Genomic DNA, 20224 nt, shown 5'->3' on the forward strand with positions numbered 1-20224 from the left:
GACCCTACCAAGTAGAGGCTGGTTACATTGAGACTGGGCTGCAGGGAAGGGCAGATTAGTTAGCTCATTTTGAGAGAACTGGTTGCAAAAAAGATGCAGTTGCAGCAAAGGTGGGCCCAGATGGGGAGATCCCTGGTACCCTAGACAGTTCCCCAAAGCAGGGCCCCTTCACCACCCCTCCCACCCCCCTTAGAGGCCCTGGGTACCTGTTTATTCTTTAGGTCAAGGGAGAGTTCGTAATCGGAGGCAGCAGGGGCGTGGGAGCAGAGCGCTGTCGCCAGGGCAGGCTGCTGCAGGCCAGGGGAGGCCCCACGGTGGGGGCCAGCCCTTGGGGAGGCACCCCCCGCCCCTGGCCTCTCCTCCTCCTGCTGCAGCTCCTGGGCTTGAGCCTTCAGGGGATGGGCACTGGGTCTGCCGGCTGCCACCACGGAGTCCTCCATGCCCCCACTGGCCTGGGCACAGGAGCCGTCACTGTGAACAAAAGGCAACGGTGCTCGGTTGGCGGAGAGTGGGACAGGGTGCATGTGGGTGCAGGGGTGGGGGGAGAACCTGCAGTCTGGCAGCAATGGGCCTTTCTAGTGGTGAGGGCTGGCGGAGATGTCTCCTGCAGTCCCCTCTGGGGAGGGGCTCTCTTGGCATGGAATAGCCACAGGCAAGGAGGAGGACCTAAACTTGAGGAGGGTATCCCGCATCGAGGAAAGAAGCAGCTATGGCCAGAGCTCATGAACCTCTACTTAGGGGCAGTAGTGCAGAGTGGCTAAGAGTAGGGTGCCTGGGTTAAAATGTGGGCTCTGCCTCTTAGTAGCTAGTGGGTCTCTGAGCAGATTACTTAACCTCGCTGTACTTATTTCCCCATCTATAAAATGGGCATAATAACAGTATTTACTTCATAGGAATGTTGGAAGGCTTAAGTTAGTTAACATTTTTAAAACAGTGCTTGGTTCATGGTAATTGTTGTGTGTAAGTGTTAGCTATCATAGTTATCAGATACTTGGCTTCGATAGTGAGGAGAAAGCTGGCCCACACTGGACCAGCTCCCTCTTTTGTCCAGACGAGTCTGGGGAAGGAGTCATGCTTATAGGCCTGGCTGGGGCAAAAGCCCCTTCAGGGCAGGTGGGTGTCAGCTTTTCTGGGCTGTAGCTGTGAAGAGGAGGGTTCTTGCCCTGCTGGGTTTGGGAAGCATCTGTTCTTCTCTGGGCCCTCCTCTTCTCCCATGAAGCCACCAAACAGGCTGAGCTGTAGCTGCTGCCTGCCTGCCCACTATAAGAAGACACCTGCTAGCTGGACAACCACAGCCCAGCCTGCCCTGGAGTGTTAATGCAGTTAGGTCTCTCCCTTCCCCAGTCAGCCTCCAAGTTCTTCCCTTTACTCAAGGCCCAGTGCTAAGCCACCTCCTGCAGGAAGCCTTCCCAGGCGACTCCTGCTTTCACTGCCCCATGTGCTGGAATACTAGGAGCTGTGCTTAGAGAGTCGGTATCTATGTCACAGAGGAGGAGAAGTATCGAGGAGGAGAAGTATCATGGCTCTCAGTATGGGCTCAAATCCAAGCTCTTCCACTGTGTGGCTTTGATCAAGTTGCTTTTTCTCCGAGCCCTGGTTTTCTTATCTGTGTAGTGGGCATACTAGTACCTAGCTTACTGGGTTATTCGGGGTGGGTATAAAGGAGTCAGTATATGTAAGGTGCTTAGCACAGTTCCTGGCAGAGTACGTGTTCAATAAACATCAACTCCTGTTTTCCCCATCTGTCCCCTCCCAGAGGCTAGGACCTATATTCCACCTGGTTCTCTTCCCACACTTAGTGCTGGGCAAAGGATGAGTGCTCAATAAATATTTGCTGATGTCAGAATTAAAGCGAATCCAAGGACCAGAGGATGGCCTCTGCAGTGGACAGTGACAGAAGGCCAGGACTGAATGGGACCCTCAGGTCATCTAGTTCACTCTTCCAATCTCCCTTTTTCACAGATGAGGAGCAGGGGACCAGGGAGGTGGCATGAGCCTAATTAGAGAGCTAGGCAACATCAGGACTTGCTTATTTCCTCATGGCTTTGCCTCCATCTAAGATGCCCCAAATTGTACCAGAGAAGAGACCTCTTCCTGTTGCCTCCACCCAATGTTGGAGCCTCCTGGTGCTAAGAATAACCAGGGCAGAGTGAAGAAGCCTCTCTTCACTAAACCTCCATCTCTCCTCCCAACATCCCCCAAATAAAGGAGAGCTCATTGGCTTGCCCTGGAACCAGGAACCTCAAACTCCCTAAGGTACCCTTCCTTGCTACTGTGCATTCCTTTGCTCTGTCATTTCTTGTGTGGCCACCAATGAAGCTACACAGTTGGATGAGCTCTAGATATTTGATATGGTTTTCTTTTTAATTAGTATCTCCAGGAGGTTCTTTTAAAGCTCTGACTTCAACTCCTCTTGCTTAAAGTATATGCCCGTTCTTCCTTCAGGGCACATGGAAACAGCCCTTTCCCTCTGTGAGCACAACCTGCCGCCAGGCTCTGGAAGGCAACATTTAGTCTCCTCTACAAACATCCATCTCCCCCATGACTGTCCTTGGAACTGACAGCCAAGGCCTCTCCACCCCAAAAGGTTTCAAGACTTTAGAAAACTGGTGGCTACTCAGGGCTAGAGATATCTTTAAAACTAGCTCTTTGTTTTGTCTGATTGCTAGAGTGTGCTTGGCAAGAGGTTCTGGGGAGTTGATGCCACTCAATAGCAGGCCTCAACCAGCAAAAGCAGAGGCTGGTAGATAAATATACCAGCTTCCTCCTCCCTTGTGCAAAACAACTCTGAGGTGCATTCCATGCCGTCTCCCCAAAGTGCCCATTGCAATGGAGCTCTGGTTGGCCAAAGCAATGATCTAATCATTTAATGAATTTGTTTCCTTCTTTTCTGTGTCTCATTCCCAACTCTCCTATTGACACTTCGTAGAGTTACCTTGCTCCAAATAAACGACTTACGTTAAAACAAAACTAACTTTTGAAATAGCCTTCTGTGTGGGCCACCCCTCTGGATATAGACTAGGGCTCTGAGGCCTTCTCACCTGAACTCATTCACAGGGCCTAGGAGTTAGGCTGCTCCCACTGCCATCTCCAGCACATACACATGTGCACAGATGCATGTGCGTGTGCATGCGTGCACTCATGCATGTGCACGAGTGCACACACACTCGTGCACACACAATGTTTCTAAATAGTTGTGAGGCTTTGAGTAATTCATGTCCTCCTCCTGGGTCAGTTTCTTCACCAGTCACGTAAGGGAGTTTACTCCTCTCTCAGGACCCTTCCAGCTCAGACATTTTAGGAACGTGGGTTGCAGTGCCAAGACCTGTCCAACCAGGCCCACCAATTCCAAGGTAGAACCAACTCTCACCTATGTGCACAGGGACCTGAGAGACTGTGGCCCTCACAGGTATATGATTAAGAGTGTAGAAAGGAGACCCTGTCCTTGCCTTCCTTCCTTAAACTTCTCCACAGACTTGTGTGGTAGAAGGTGACTATGGAAACCCAGGACTGCTATCATCAGTATGGCAAAGTTTAAGGTTATTTAATGGAGGGCAAAGAACATTGGCTTTGATTTCAGGAAGACCTGGGGTAGAACTCTGGTCTGCTACCTATTACGTGACCTTGAGCAAGTTACCTAAACTCCTCATCTACAAAATGGGCATCCTAATAATTCTTTTGCAAGATTACTGTGAGAAATAAATATAGTCTGCAAGGCACCTAGTACAGTGCCTGGCACACAGTAGTCCTTGATAAGTGGTGATGGCAGTGGTGGTTGTATTCTGAGCTGGAACCCTACAGCATGGAATCTCAAAAGAATCCCAGAAAAATAGCATGGAGAATTCCTAAGTGGAAAGGGTTCTCAACATTTAGTCTTCCTGCCAACCTTCATGAAACAGAAACAATAGAATTTATGTGTTTTTTATCATACCTCCTGGCCTTTCCCAGCCCTCCAGACTAACGCCCAGGGTGTTTTGGGAGAAGACTGAAGATGGGCTGGCTTCTTTGAGGCTTCCTCCCACCTCTGTTCTCCATTTATGGGAGCAACAGCACAGTGAAGGGCCTTGCTCTGGAATGTCACCAAGTCATGGGACCCATAGAATCCCCATGGCCTCTGAGGAATCTGTGTATATTCACCACCTATCGGCCATCCCTTTAACTGTAGCCACCACAGTGTGGGCATCCCCTGGGTGGGCATTTGTCCAGTGCCTATTGTGTGGATTTGTGCTTTGGTCACTTTATCAAAGAGCAGGGGAGGCCTGAGTGTTCAGTACCTCTATTTAAAGGCTGAGCACCAATAGAATGTTCCCACCCTCTATTTCCCTCTCTGCATGCCATCTATAAAAATGGTCCAAGGAAAGAGGTGTCCCTTAAGCTTCCAGAGTTTGCTGGGCTGATCTCACATCATAAAGCTGCCATCCTAGTGGGTCAGATTCCAGGCAGCCTGGTACTTGAACAATTATCATTTGGAATTTACTCTGTGACCTGCATAGCTTCTTGTAGCCCCTCCCTTGAGCTGCTGGAGGGGGATCCTGGTGATCGTAGCTGTCTTGGACTCCATGTCCATCTCCAGAAACAGAATCGTTGAATGGCAGTCTACTAGCCTGGGGACACTTAAGGTCACTGCTGACATATGGGGGATGCTAGTCACAAGAGTCTTCCCTGGGTTAAGGCACCCATTTGAGAAGGTGAAAAGTAGAATGTGAGTGGCACCAAAGTAGAGGTTCTTAGAAGGCTTTGGTTGTGCCCACGTGATATTAGGCTGATACATATACAGGAGCCCGCGCCATCCATGGAGGTTATTCTATGCACGAGAACATTGGATTTGAGTGTGGGAAATGAAAGTCTTTGAGAAATTGAGAAAACTAGAGTTGCTCAGAAAAATATGTACGTTGGAGCTGAACATCACACTGGGGGAGGGCCACTCATTGGAAAGCCATCTTGTGCTCAGAAGGATGCTGGGTGCCTGCTGAGCACACCAGTCCTGGCGCATATGCGACTGCCCTGGGGCTCCAGTGACCACTCCAGCCTATCTACCATGTCTGTTACCATAGTTGACTTCCTAAAATGCAGATGCTTTGATCTCAATTCTCTGTTCAAAACCCATCTGAGACTTTCCAATGCAGTACTGCTGGGATGAAGTCCACCCGTGCGGCACTCAGGAGCATTCATGATCTTTCCACAACCTCCCTTTCCAGCCTTATCTCCACTGAGTGACTAACCATTCTGTCCACAATGAAACTCTCCCCAAATCTGCCAAGCCCTCTCAGACCACCATGCCCCTCACATGACTTCCTTCTGCCTGAAATGCCTTCTCCTCTACATGCCCTTACCTTTCTACCTACTCCCTTCTTTGACTTTGACTCATTCATTGCCCCCAGAAAGAATCCATCCACTCTCCAACATGCTCTAATAATTCTAGGCACTTGCCTCTATTCCAGCAACAACCATTTCGCACTCTAATTTTTCAATGAAGTGTCTGTCTTTCTCCTCCACTAGACTGTGCCATACACATCTTTGTTCTCACAGGTGCTTATCACAGTGGGCTGGCTCAAAAAGCATGCTTAATAAATGTTAAGTGAAAGGATGGATGGACATGTGGGTGGATGACTATCATTTAATCTGTACTACTTTCCCAAGGGCAGAGCTACTGGGTTGGGTTTGGTGATGCAAGTTTCAAAGAATGACTTCCTTACTCAGGCACAAAAAAAGAACGAAATCTAAAGAACAGAATAATGCCGAAACCGGTTTGGCTCAGTGGATAGAGCGTCGGCCTGCAGACTGAAGGGCCCCGGGTTCGATTCCGGTCAAGGGCATATACCTTGGTTGCGGGCATATCCCCAGTGGGAGGTGTGCAGGAGGCAGCTGATCGATGTTTCTCTCTCATCGATGTTTCTAGCTCTCTATCCCTCTCCCTTCCTCTCTGTAAAATATCAATAAAATATATTTAAAAAAAAATAAAGAACAGAATAAAAAGTGACTTCCTGTTCGGCTTTGGGAGTGCTGCTGGAGCCTGCCTTCAGTAGTCAGCCCCTTCCACTACTTCAGGGCTGTCTCAGCTGCAAAGAGCTCCTTGGCCCAAAGTCACGCCCTTCCCAGGGCTGTCTGCTGTTAATGACTAATTGAGGTGGTGCTATAAAGGCTCAGCCATCAACATGGAGTAAGTTGATAGGCTGTTCTTATTCCAGAGCTCGCGGAGGATTGGCCATGTCTTCTGTTGCACCTCTGTTGCATTTGCGTTCTCCCTTTGCCCCACGCTGTGTTCCTCCCCGCCCTTCCATGGGTGTTGATCCCAAGTGCATCCCCTAGCAATCATTCGGCACCCTGAGCTCAGAGTCGGCTTCCTGAAGAACCCAGTCAGTGATGGATACCCAGCTTTTCATTTCCTTCCTTTTCCTCAACAGCAGGATTATCCTGGTCTCTCTACCCTCAGATCTGTGAACATTTCTGGGTTCACATACCTTTGATAAGAACTCTGGGCTCTCTTCCCAGAAAAATACACATTATTTCATACATGCCAAATTTTATCCCCACGATCAGAGGCCTTACAGACTCCGTGGACCCAGGCTAAAAACACTATTCTGAAGAGATGATCATGGATTATCATCTATATGCTGAGGACAGTGCCAAGGGCTGCAGGCAGCTCTGCCCATACAAAGAAAATGTTTGTACCACACACCACAGAGCTTCCAGACACAGGTCACTGTTGTCCTCAACCCTGAGGGAATCCTCGTTCATAAGTAAGAAAGCTTGAGTAGCATAAGGCCCCTGGCTCAGCAACTTACTAACAGGGTGACCTTGTGCAAGACACCTTACTTTCTGCTCTGCAGTTTTCTCATTTGCAACATGGGGATGTAAATATCTCTCTTCCAAAAGAGTGATGAAGGGAAATGACTTCCTAGATTGGCATGTGGCCACCAGGGGAAATGTAGCCTTTCCATAAGAGGAATGAGGAAGGAGGAGGGCACCTGTTAGGACCCCGGCATCTGCCAAGAAGCTGAGTCCCTGCGAGGAGCTGGAGGGGCCAGAACTGAAGCGCTGTGTAAGGGCAAGGCAAGGGTCTGGGCTTTGCTTGGAGAGAAGATGTCAGGGGCGGGGGCGCCCAGCCTCAGGCTTCCATACCAGAGGCTGGCTTGGGTGGTGGTGGCCCTTGGCACAAAGGTGGAGAAAAGAATGAGGAGGACTATAGGCCCAGCTCTGAGGCTGGTTGGTACTGATGGTGGTGGGCAGGTTGTGGGTGTGGGGGGAGGGGCTGCTTTCCCATGGGTGCAGTGGCTAGAACAGTAATTACTAGAGACTTGCTATGGTGTTTTGAAGGCCACAGGCCTCCTCAGGCTGGAAGATTCCCCCGCACTAGATTATCCCAGACTCGGCCAGCTCTTCTTAAAGCTCTCCCGGGATGAAGAAACGAGGCATTTTCCAGACAAAAAGCTAGTAACATGCCTCACATCTCGAGATTTTTCAGCCTTTACTAAAACACATCTTTCTCTCCCTTGTCCGAATCAATAAAGTGATCTTAGGTCAGCCGTGGGCAAACTACGGCCCGCGGGCCCGTTCGGCTGTTCTATCCGGCCCGCGGAGCCGAAAGAGCGGAGGGTTCTCTTGCTCTCCCCTCCGCTCCTTCACCAGCAGCAGTGTTAACATGGCAACGTTGGGAAACACAGCCGCAGCTCCTTCTTCTGAGTGGGCAGATTTATATCCGCCCATTCAGTAGAAGGAACCACCTCTCAATCTTCCAGAGGCTCCTTGTAATGCCCACGGACGCGTCCCCCGACATCACCCTGGGAATGCGTAGACACCTTATCGTGGTGATGTAGGGAGACATGCCCCTGGAGAGCACAGTATTAGAGCATTAGCTAAAAAGGAGACCAACAACACTGTTCCCACTGAAGGTGATGTTTTAAAGACCAAAAACCTTTCAACCCAGTCTACATTGCCATCTACATCTACGTCCCAGGCATAATTTGGAAGTTGCACTAAAGAAAACGTTTAATTTACTGTTTACACATTTTGTTCTTTTCTATGTGTTTTAGTTTTAAATTATTTTATTATATTTAAGTTTAATTTGAAAGGCTTTTGTACCTTTCCTTTGTTAGGCAATTTTATTTTGCCTTTGCCATCTTCAATATAAGGTATGTTATTGTGCTATGATTCCTCCATTTTTTGAAGTTTCAAATTATAATAATTAGTGTTTACATTCTTCTTGTTAAAATGTTTGAAATGAATAAAACTATTGAAATTAAAAAAAAAGACCGTACCCTTTTATGTAATGATGTTTACTTTGAATTTATATTAGTTCACACAAACACTCCATCCATGCTTTTGTTCCGGCCCTCTGGTCCAGTTTAAGAACCCATTGTGGCCCTCGAGTCAAAAAGTTTGCCCACCCCTGTCTTAGGTGGTCAGAATAAGGGAACAAGGGAAGCCAGGTACCCTTTGAGGTTCAGGTGGTACTGGGGAGGGTTGAGGTGAACCGAGGGCCAGTGTTAAAAACAAATTCACTCTGTGCTGCTTCAAAGCACAGGCTGGAAATGCTGCTTGAGGTGGTGGAGAGAGCGTTCACATAACCTTAGGTATCGTCTTCTCTCTGGACCTCTTTCCTCATCATGAAATGGGCAGTTTGAGCAAGTTGCTGTGACATCTGGAAGGAAGGAGGGCCAGCCTCCTCCCTCTCCCCTTCTTCTGCGCTGGTCCAGGGCCCACACGCACCATCCCTGTTACGCCCACCAGTCAGCCCTCCACACCCAAGGACACAGCACCGGCCTCCCCCTGCCTCCCCACGTCATTTAATCCACGCCAGCTCCTCCTCCGGCCCTGGCTCCGTGACCTCCATTATTTGAGCTGAAAGCCAGGTCTCAGAATAGAAACCCCTGAAGGAGGGCAGCTGTGGCTTTCTGGGCTCATCCACTTGCAGACGCTGCCCTGACTTCATCCGTTTTGACAGAAGAGCCTCCCTCCCACCTCCCAAGGGCCCTGAGAGAGTAAGTTATTCTCTCTCCTGTCGGCTCCTTGGAGACTCCCGCCTTTGTTCTCACGGCTGCTCCAAAAGGCGCTGGCCAATCTAGTTTGTCTGTAGGGCTTTCTGTCAAAGGGATCTTGGCACTTCTCTGAGCTTGTGCCTGCCCCACACCCAGGCCCACAATACCAAGGGGCTCACTCCAGGTGGGCAGCCTGTGCCCAGATGTCCAATGTGGGAGCACCCCTGCTTAGCTTACCCCATAGTGGAACATTAGCCCCTGGCACGCCCCAGAGAGGCCTTATCTAGAAGCTTCCTCAGGAAAGCTCCCTCACAGGCTCCCCAGCTGACCACACTGACTAATGCCATCTTATTGCCCCCAGAATCCTAATATTTTTGACTATTTTATTTTCTCACAAATAGGCATGGATCTGGTAGCAAAATCAAGCTCTAAGGACATCCTCCCTGCTCCCTGCCCCCTCCACACACACACACACAATACACAGTTTCACAAATGCGTGCTTCTCTCACCCAGGCACACAGGCTCAGTGTACACCCGAGTACACCTGGCGCACTTTTATGTGTGCTGTGTTATTACCCCTAAGATAGGATATTTCCTCCTCCCAACGTTCTCATCTCACCAACCTTGAGATGTAGCTCCAGAACGGCTCCCCTTCAAACTCTCCCGGAACACACTACCTAAGTCAGCAACAACTGGTACAGGCAGCACCTAATATTTACAGCCCAGTGAACTCTGGTCTTCATTACATTTTTCTTTTTATTATGAACTAGTCTATAGTGCAAATATGAATAACATACATGAGGTATAAAGGAAAATATACACCTGCACCCAGCTCGAGAAATCGCCCATCGGAAGCCTTAATACCCGTGTATTCCTCCTCCCTCCTCAGAGGAATCCCTGTACATCATCCATGTTCATCATTTCCCAGCCTTCCCTTCGGGGCAGAGTCCCTTCCGTCTCTGTGTAAGCATGGTGGCTGCTTGGCAGGAGCACACGTGTGCACAGTATGCTGGGTGGGAGGCTCAGGAACACTCCAGGTCTGGCAGCCCCTAAGGGGTCAGGAAGCCCCTCCTGTGTGGTGGCAGGACTGCAGAGATGGCCCTGGTCTGACCGCAGCTGGGTGTGCCCATTACTTCAGCAAGGAAGACTTTCAGGAAAGAAAATGGACTTGTCCCTTAAGGACCCACCCCCTGCTGTCCCTGTGTGGCCTGGGTGTGTAATGATCTTCAAATGGACCATGGTGACTGTCGGGAGCCACGTGGGTGAGGCTGGCAGAGGTGTGCTGAAGAGAGACATCAGCTGTTTAGCATCTGGGAGCCGGGTCCAGGGTGTGAGAGCCTCAGGAGTCGCTGCAAGGAGGGAGCACATGAGGCTGCGGGCAGTGTTGGCCAACTCATGATCAGGGGCAGCACTGTGGCAAGCTCCAAGTGTGGGCTCGGGGCCGGGCTGCCTGGGTCTGAATTCTGGCTCTGCCTTTCACCTACTGTGTGGCCTTGGGCACATTGCTTAACCTCCTTGTGCCTCACTTTCCTTTCTATGAAAGAATTAGGGAGTGATATATGTCACGCACTCAGTAAGCCTTATATAAGTAGTAACTATCTTTTTCCTTTTTAGGATTTCCAACATGCTATTTTGCTAAATAAGAAAAACTGTTAAAAGTGCTCTTTAATTTTCCTATCCTATATAATAAAGAGGTAATATGCAAATTAACCCCCACACCATCACAGGGTGGCTGCACCCACAGTGGAGGCGGGGTTTCTATAACACAAGATGGCTGCGCCCACAGTGAAGGCGGGGTTCCTGTAATGAGCAATCAGCAGGGACCTGAGGCTGTGTGGCACTGGGCTGGGGCAGGGGACCTAAGGCTGCACCCCCCGCCCAGCGGGGCTTGATGGGGTACCTCAGGCCGTGCCCCGCTCCTGGTGGGGCTTGATGGGGGACCTAAAGGCATGACCGCACCCCAGCCCAGGCCTGGGGACCTCAGGCCGTGCCCCCTGCCCCACTGCCAGGCTGGGGGACCTCAGGCTGCACTTCCAGCCCTGGCGCCAGGCCGGGGGACCTCAGGCCACGCCCCCTGCCCCAGCACCAGGCCGGGGACCTCAGGCCACTCCCTTCGCCCCGGGCCAGGGGACCTGAGGTTACACCCCTTGCCCCAGTGCCGGGCTGGGGGACCTGAGGGTGCGCCAGGGGACCTGAGGCTGCACCCCCCCACCTGGCAGGGCTTGATAGGGAACCTGAGGCTGCGCCCCCTGCCCGGCGCCTGGCCAGGGGACCTGAGGCTGTGTCCCCCGCCCAGCAGGGCTTGACGGGGGTGGGGCCGGCCAGATCTGGATCTCACCCAATGGGGGTGGGGCCAACCAGGGCTGGGTCTCACGTGATTTCGAGGTGCATGCGGGTGGGCGGGGACTTGACTCTGGGTCCCATGGCGCGCTCCAGACTCTGACAGGAGGAAGATTTTCATATAAATTTTACTTATTTTCTTTCATCTCTGACATTTCTATTATAGAGAAAGGGCAAATAGCAATATTAAAATATTTCCTCTAATTAATTCCCTTTTAATGTGCATGAATTTTGTGCACCGGGCCACTAGTTTATATATATAAAAGCCTAATATGCTAATCATCCCTCCAACCGTTGGACTGTTTGACCAGTCGCTATGACACGCACTGACCACCAGGGGGCAGATGCTCTAACTGGTAGGTTAGCTTGCTGCTGGGGTCAGGTGATCAGGACTGGGCAAGACAGGCCGCATACGCCCTGGAGCCTTCCTGCAGTCCCTCTCCGGCCCCGATTGATCATGCACTGGTGGGGTCCCTCAGCCTGGCCTGTGCCCTCTTGCAATCCGGGACCCCTGGGGGGATGTCAGGGAGTCGATTTTAGCCCGATCCCCGCAGGCCAGGCCGAGGGACCCCACTGGTGCATGAATCCGTGCACCGGGCCTCTAGTAATATTATAAAAGAATATGAAAAGTAGGAAGGATGTAATTTCAGAATAAAAAACAGTCCTTTAACTTGAACTATCATTTTTTATGTTCTTGGTGTTTTGTGCTAGAATTCTTTAAATGGAGAAGTACTGGACTTTTGTCTATGGTGTAATTACTGAAGCTCTGAGCTAGAGATGATGCCAAGAGGAGCTCACCAGAAGGCAGTAAGGGCTGGGAGGCAGCAGAGTGTAACGAGATGAGATTGAGAACCAAACAGACCCACTGTGGTTAAAATCAGGCCACTCTCTATCGGTATGGCATTAGGCTAATTCCTTAACTTCTCTGAGCCTATTTTCTCATGTGTGAAGTTAAGATGCTTGCCACATGATTTTGCTGGGAGAGTTAACAAAATAACTGTCCATTAAGCCTCTGGCACCAAGTTGATGCTCAGTAAAGGTAGGTTTCCTACTCTAATCTGGGCCGGTTGTGCTTCCCCACCTTCTGGCTCATGAGCAATTGCTCCCTGGAGAACCAAGTCCTGGTCTTGTCCTTCTTGGATCTGTCGTAGAGCCCTGTGATGGTGACCTACACAAACCATGTGTGCACACAGCCCAACCCAGACGCAGGGCATGAGACCTGAAGTCCCTTTATTTCACCCTCCTCCTGGTGCAACCCAGATCAGTCCTACCTCACCCCAGAGTAGATGCTTCTTTGGTCAGGAGCCATTTCCAGGGAAGGATATCCTTCCAGCTCCTCACAGGCTCAGTTTCACTATATGCCAGGGGAAAGGGTCTCTGATGGCCCACAGGTGCTTATGGCGGTCAGGTGTGTGCTTGCCAAAACAGGACACAAGAGATAGAAATGGCAGAATTACCTGTAGCGTAGGATATTGCTCTGGACATTCATTAAGTTACTATGCAGCAAGATTCCTACCTGTTTCCCTACAGCCACCTTCCTTATCTTCACCTTTCCTACTGGAGGTCCTTCCTAACAGCCGTGGGCAAACTACGGCCTGCGGGCCGGATCCGGCCCGTTCGGCTGTTCTATCCGGCCCACAGAGCCGAAAGAGCGGAGGGTTCTCTTGCTCTCCCCTCCGCTCCTTTACTTTGAATTTATATTAGTTCACACAAACACTCCATCCATGCTTTTGTTCCGGCCCTCCGGTCCAGTTTAAAAACCCATTGTGGCCCTCGAGTCAAAAAGTTTGCCCACCCCTCTAGCTTCAATCTTCCTTGCTGCAGTAGAAACTACTCACAGCTTCCAGTATGAGAATGGCCCTGCTATTTCCCACATGTCTGTGGGTTTCCGACGTGTTTAGTAGGAAGGGACACTGCAGGACACACTGGCTTTGGGAAGAAGCCTCACAAATCCCAGTCTGGGGAGCCCTCCACAGGCAGGGCAGGAGTCAGTGCCGGGCCATAAACCTTTCCCTGAGGGGTTAAATGGTCTCCTTCTCTTAGGAGAACAGACAGTCAAACTGGCAAGAAGATTTTCCTGATAAAAGTGCCTCTGCTCTTAATCTCATCCCAGCCTGCACTGTGACGGCCTGGTGCAGGGAGAAATCATTTCCTCTCCTGCCCTGATGGCTAGAAAAGCTCTTTTCCCGCTGTGGCCCTGCTTGATTGGCATTAATCTGGGCCATTAGCTTCTCTGGCCTCTTCCCCCAATTAGTCCTTCAGTTCTGAGAGCCCCTTTCTCTCTCTGATATTGGGCTTTTTCCAGCCAACACGCTATCTTTCCTGGGCTGGGTTTGAATAGAAACATCTGAAAGACTGCTTCTTCCTCCTCCTCCATGCCCATTGTCCGCCATCCAAAGAAGAGATGAACCCTCTCCGTGAAGGGCATGGCTCAATGACCCCAAACAACCTGCAAGGAGTGTATCCCTTGCTGCTTGCCATACCAGGGGCTCTGCCACTAGGTTCTCACACCTGAAGTACTCAAGCCATTCTCTCTAAATTGAGTTTCTAGACCCCTTCTCCTGGGACTCCTAAATCTTAACTGACTTCCTCGTCTTTGCTCTTGAAAATCCAGTTTTAAAATAGCTAGCATTTATTGCATACTGACTATATACCAGATACCTTGCCATGCATCATCTCATTTAACTCTCCCAACTACCCTAAGAGGTAAGTGGTATTATGATCCCCATTTTACAGATAAGTAAATTGAGGGTGAGAACACTTAGTAATTTAACCAAGGTCACAGAGTTAATAAGTGGCCAAGCCAGGACTGGAACTGGGATTTGAATTGCTCTGTCTTATGTTCTCAGCTGCTCCACATTCTAGCGCTTCCTTGAAGTCGTTCTGAATTGGTCTCATAGCCCAGGGCACTCCTTTACCACCTCCTCACCTCTCTCTTCCTTTCCAACCTAGAAGGGAATCTGTGAAAGTCTTCTGGTGCTCAGTCCTCTGTCCTTGGAGTGTTAAGGTCATGCTGACGGTGCACTTCAGCCTCCTTCGTTTCTGTCCTGAGAGTGAACAGAGTGCACCTCGGTCTAGGACCAATGCTGAAGCCTGCCAGCACCGGGGGGTGTGGGGGGGTGGGGGTGGGGAGCTCTCCCTGTGGCATTCTGGGGGCACATCGACTAGACTGCAGCACTCAAATGTGTGGAGAACAGGGAAAATGATAGGAGGTGCTTGTGCAAGGGCTGCAGGTTATGAGTGAGGTGAGTTTGTTCTCCTTTTTAAAATTTCTTTCTATGTTTTAACAATAAGTAAGACAGAGAAAGGAAAAGCCCATGCCCTGGCCTAGCCCAGGCTTCCCCCCGTGTGCTCGTACTAGTCAGCACACTGCCTTTCCCATCTGCCTCTTGGGTCTACTGTCTGTGTCATACCACTTGCCCTTTGTTTTGCTTGTGGATGTTCCTGGTCTCCCTATGTGTATGTCTCATCCTTGGCCTGGGCACAGTGCCTTCTTATAGAATCGCTGCCAGAGGGGCCTAGGGGGTTAGACAGCCCCCCTTCCCCCATCATGTCATAGCTGAGGACATGGAGGCACAGGGAAGGGGAGTTCCTGGTCTAAGTGAGGTGGTGCAAAGCCCCAGCTTCATCAGGACTTCTACCTTGTTCTGCACTTGACCGGCTGTGAGACCTTGGGCAAGGCACCTTTCTCGGGTCCCTGGGCTCCTCTGTTCAATAGAGGGCCGCTGCACGCCTTGGCTCGCTTCCAGCCATGACATCCTGAGGTTCTAAATGAACAGACGCTTCTCTTTGCTCCTGCTGGCACCTGTCCTTGCCACAGACAACAACACATGCCAGTCTTCCCTCAGACACAGCTGTCTTCCCCGTTTTGCTTTTTAATTGTCACAAAAGAAATCTCTGAAAATCTCCCTTCTTAAGCCGTTCCAAGGCCCCTCAGAGGCAGTAATGTCTTTAAGGATGCCTGGTGTGATTAAATCACTCTTGCTATAGAGCAAGATTATTTCCTCTTTTTTGATTTTATAAAACAAATTTAAAACCTCTTTTGTCATACATCAGAAACACTTATTGGAATTATAAATTATGTTCATGGTCATAGTATTGGTTAAAAGATAAATGAATAAGTAAAGATGCCCTTTCGGAGGAGAAAAGCAAGACAAGAAAAGCACAGGAGATGCTGAAAAATCTCTAGGCCTGCAAAGAGAGGTGACTCTCTGGGAATAAAAGAAATATATATAGCCAAAAACTCAAACAGGAAGTTTCCGGTTAATAAAACAAGAATTTGTTTCTCAGAAAATGGTTCAAAACTCTACATTAATGAAGGCTGACTGAACAAAGATAGCCTGACATTCCTTGTGGTATATTTCATTTTGTTGTTCTGAAAGTTTTATCTTTAGTTATGTTTGTTTCTTTAAATAATAAAGTCTAGAGCTTTTTTTATCCCTACAAATGTCATCTGGGTCATCTCTCTCCTCAGTTTGATTGCGCTGACGTGTTTACCTAATTTGCCTGGAGTCTGAAAACAACCTCATGCACAGGGTGGACGGGCAGGAAAGAAAGGCCTGGCCTTCTCAACCCTTGACCTACAAGCCAAGTTCTCTCGAGGAGCTGGCCCTGAGCAGCCTGCTTCCTCTGGCTGGGAAGAGGGAGCCAGCTGTTCACGTCCCAGCCACACTTGCACTTCCTGTGCCTAAAAACACCTCCCTTTGTCTTTTTTAAACACCTCCTTTTGGTTATCAGACTCCAGCGTAGAAGCTGCAACAGATGCTTGGCTCAGATCTTCATTCTGCCGTTTACCAGACGTATGGACCTTGGATAAATCATTCATTATCTCTGATCCTCAGTTTCTTTGTTTCTAACATGGGAATAATAATAACATTTTATGAGCTTTTAGTGAGAATGACATAATACTTGTGTAGCACCGAAGCAAGTGCTCAATAAATGACAGCTTGTATTCTCCTTCCCTCTCTCACGGGTGAGGGACACAAAATACAAATAGTGGGAGGAATTCTCCGATCATTTCTAAATGCCGCGGACAGGAAGCTGTCTGTCCTAACTAGCAGCTCTTTGAAGGTGGGCCCCGACCTAGCCTCGCTCACACGGTGTAGCCCTCTGCTCAGCCCCACAGTTTTCTAAGTACCCTCTGGTGACAGCCTGGGCCTCATGAAGAGACCGGTTGTAGAGGATGCGCGAGGCCTGGGTGGGAAAACACGCAAGAAAATTGGCTGGACAAGTACTTGACTCCAAACACGAGTTTCACATCCCAGCTGAGGAAAGTCCTCTGAACAAAAGGCCAAACATCATGACAAGACAAAGCTTTCCTAACACTTTCGGGAAGTAGTGTGGGTACCCACTGCAAGGTATCACAGTATTTTGCTATCTTTTGTTTTTGTGCCTACTAGTCTGGTAGGGAAGACACAGGTGGAGCCAAAAGCATGGGGAGGTGAAGTGATAGGCCACACAGTTCCCTGGTGGACAGATTTCACCAGCTCTCGGATCAAATTCTGCCATCTTGTGTGGTCACTCTCAGGTGAGGAGTCCAGCCAAGGTGGACTCTGCTTAACTACATGAGGTCCTCAGAAGACTGGCAAGCAAATTTGCTCAAAAAGCCCAAATAAGAAGGAGCAGCCCCTCCCCTCCCCCCGCTGTGTCCCACACCAGACACAGTCCTCAGTCTCCAGAGTCCCACGTGGGCCAAGCAGGCAGGACGCTCCACTCCAGGGCACGGCATGGGAATGTTTACAGCCCTAGGTCAGGTCCCATGAGCCCAACGCTTGCAAAGGCTTCTGGGAACTAACCAATGGCCTGCCCCCACCAAACCCCCACCCCAGGGCTTGGGAGGGAAGCTGAGGCTTCTCTGTGCCTCTAGGGACTGGGAGCACACAGTTCTGCAGCCCCAGAACAACCCACACCCTCCTACTGGTGGGTGGGCAGGTTTCCCAGCAGCCTCTGAGCCTCGGATGTGACAAATAGAGTAGGCACTGACACCAACGCTCCCAAGCCCAGCGGTTTGAAGACTAAACTGTATTGATTGAGAATTTAATTGCTCCATAATGGCTGAGTAAACATGGCGGATCTATTGATCATGCCTAAGGCAGGCTGGGGAGAGAGGAAAGTCCCCGGATGCACAGGACAGCACCAGCTAACACAGGGCTCTCCCTGACAGCCATCCTTGGAAGGGTGTCCCTTCCTCAGGGGCCTCAGCCTCTGCTGCACACACTCTTCGGGCTGGTTAGCAGGTGACAGACAAGAGGGGTGGAGGCACCAGGAGGTTCTGGTTAGGGCAGGCGGCTTTCTCAATGAATGTATGCAGTCAGTGGGAAATGCAGGCCACAATATCCTTATTTTTTAATGGGGCACTGAAAAACCCAGTACATAGAAAAATAAAACCCCAGAAGCCTGCGCACTAATATATTGACAGTGGTTAATTCTATCTGACTGGATTCAATTTTTATTTTCTTTATGTTCCTGTATTTTCCACATTTCCAACAACTAGCAAGTGTAACTTGTAATCAGAGAAAATAAGTGTTATTTAGTATTAAATGAAATGTCTCAAAGAACTTCTCCTACGCTATTAAATAAAAAACTCCTAGCAGCAGCTCCGTGGAAAGAGGTTACGTTTTGGAGTTAGACCTGGGCTCACCTTCCAGCTCCAAACTGATCTGCAGTGGTCCCTCTATCAACATACCGAACTTCTCTCCTTCCCAGATTCCTTATCTGTCAATGGGAGTAGCAGTATCTCACAGAATTCGGTGAGATAAAATATTGAGAGTGCTCAGTGCAACAACCCTGGCATGTCCAATAAATATTGTGTTGAATAAATATGAGTCTCTCTTCCATCCTGGAGCAGGACAGGGTGGTTGAGAAGGAAGGACCAAATATTGGGGGTGAATCAGTTCATTTGTTGGGGCCCAGAATGCTGCCATCCACACTCCTATCCCGCCCCCTCCTGCTCCCCAGGACTGGGGGTTGTTCTGTTTCCTCCCTAGCACCTCCTCTCTCTGACCTCCACCCCTCCAGCCTCCCAAAATTGCCCTCATAGAAGCCAGTTTTCCTCCTCTTGCCTCGTTGCCACCCACGAAGACAAATGGGCTAGATGCCAGGAGGTAGCTGGCCAGCGCCAGGGTCATTGTTCCAAATGTCACCGAGAGCCTGAGAGGGAGGGTCCCCCCCCTCCCATAGAAAGTAGGGCAGCAATTACTTGTCTATTCAATTCCCCAGAATAAAGCTCTGCCGTCAGCTAGCAGCGGGAAGGAGCTGGGAAGGGGGATGAAAGAGGCTGGCACGGCCTGCTGCCCCCTGGCTGGCTCTGGGCCCAGTTCTCACCTGAGGGTCTATTACCCTGGTAAGCATAGGCTGTTGCCTAGGGATGTGTGAGCCTAAGCACAATGGAGCCCATGATAACTCTGTGCCAGCCCCATAACTGTTCCATTATACCCAGGACACAATGCCTACCACTCAGCCTCCCCTCTGTGAGACAGCAGCTCCTGGACTTGCTCTTCCCACTTCTGGGAGCATCACCTCCTGGCAGGCTCCAGGTCCCCAGAGAGATTTCTCCTGAGCCCATCCCTCAAAGGCTGCTCTGCAGGTGGCTGGGGAGGCTGTGCTAGCACACTCTAACAGGTTGAAGCTTCTCCCTCTTTGGAAGGAAGTGAGGGTCTATCTGGGGCCCTGGGGCTCTCCCCTGGGCTGAGGGTTTGCCTCAGGCGGCTGCAGCAGCTCCTCTCTACTGAGGATCAGCTGTGGGTGATAGACTTACACAGATCAGCTGCCATTGCAGCCCCCAGGGCTTGAGCCCAGTGGCTCATGGAAAGGGATTCTTGCTCAGTCCCACAGCTTGGGGTGGGGGCAGGGAGGAGACAGCCTCCCCCGCCCCCACCAACACTTGTGCTGGCCTTGGTCACCATTGGTGTCAGGGTACAGAGGAAGAAGGTGAGGCGGTCTCTGTGACCAGCTCTGAGGTCACACAAGAAAGGCCCCAATGACCCTAGATCTGATGATTGGTTTGGATTCCTTATATTGGTGTCTCCTATAGAGATCAACTGGCTAATTCCCAGAAATGCTCGGAAGAGCTTGAGGCTGGCTGAGATGGTAGGAAACCAGACTGACCAGTGGGGAGGAGCCTGGCTTGTTTTGGAGGGCTCTGTGACCCGCCCACCCTGAGCTGGCCCTCAGCCTGCTCTCTGACCTCTACTTTCTTGTAGAGAAACTCACCGGGGCTTGAGCTACACTGGAGGCGGGACACCTGGCTAAAGGAGAGGGATTCAGGGCTGTGAAGGAGTCATGGATAGGGCTGGGAGCAGGGATGTTGGGAATCTGATGGGAGAAAATTTATCTCAGAATGGAATTCCCCCAAGAATCCAAGCATAGACAGATCCACTGACACACTGTCCAAAAACATTGAGGTAGCCTTCTTCCAGAGAAGCCGAGAAACTGTCATCAGAGAGACAGACAGACAGACAGACAGACAGAAACACATTCTAGGAAACTACAAACCAGACAGACAGGACAACTTGGAATACCTGGGAACAGAGACAGACAACAGCTGGACCAACTTGGGTGCAAGCCTCCCTGCCCCACCCCGAGGGGAGGGCTGCCATAGGCAGCACTTACAGGCCCCTCCCTGAACCAAGGTCAAGAAAACCTTCCACCCCACCTCCCTCCCTCCCTAGAGCACCTCCGCCCCCAACCTTGGGGCCTGCCCTTCAAAGGGTGCCCGAGATAATAGGTTTCCTACAATCCCACCCTGAATCTTGGAAAATAACTCTATTCCCTTGGAGCCCAGGTCCCATGAGGGGCAGCACCCTTCCCTGCCTCCACATACACCGGCCTCTCTCCCACCCCTTCCTACCAGGAGCCAGACTGCAGGGTGGGTCCAGCAGAAGAGTGTTAGCATGTGGGAGAGTGAG

General features: G+C 50.4%; 1 protein-coding gene across 12 annotated transcripts in view; it reads right to left on the reverse strand.

Moving 5' to 3' along the window:
• The window catches only part of IQSEC3 (IQ motif and Sec7 domain ArfGEF 3), a 118227-nt gene that overhangs the window by 55250 nt on the left and 42753 nt on the right, over nucleotides 1-20224 (reverse strand). For 10 of the 12 annotated variants that reach the window (XR_013960114.1, XR_013960115.1, XR_013960116.1 and 7 more), the window contains exon 3: nucleotides 207-471. The exons of the other annotated variants lie outside the window; for them this stretch is intronic. Coding sequence is in view for 7 of the 10 variants with exons in the window: in XM_080659895.1 (XP_080516021.1) it covers nucleotides 207-471 (265 nt within the window). In the remaining 3 variants the exon portion in view is untranslated. The remainder of the gene's footprint in view (nucleotides 1-206; nucleotides 472-20224) is intronic. 12 annotated transcript variants of the gene reach the window in all.

This window comes from Plecotus auritus (genome assembly GCF_963455305.1).
Source record: "Plecotus auritus genome assembly, chromosome: 3".
Classification (NCBI taxonomy): domain Eukaryota; kingdom Metazoa; phylum Chordata; class Mammalia; order Chiroptera; family Vespertilionidae; genus Plecotus; species Plecotus auritus.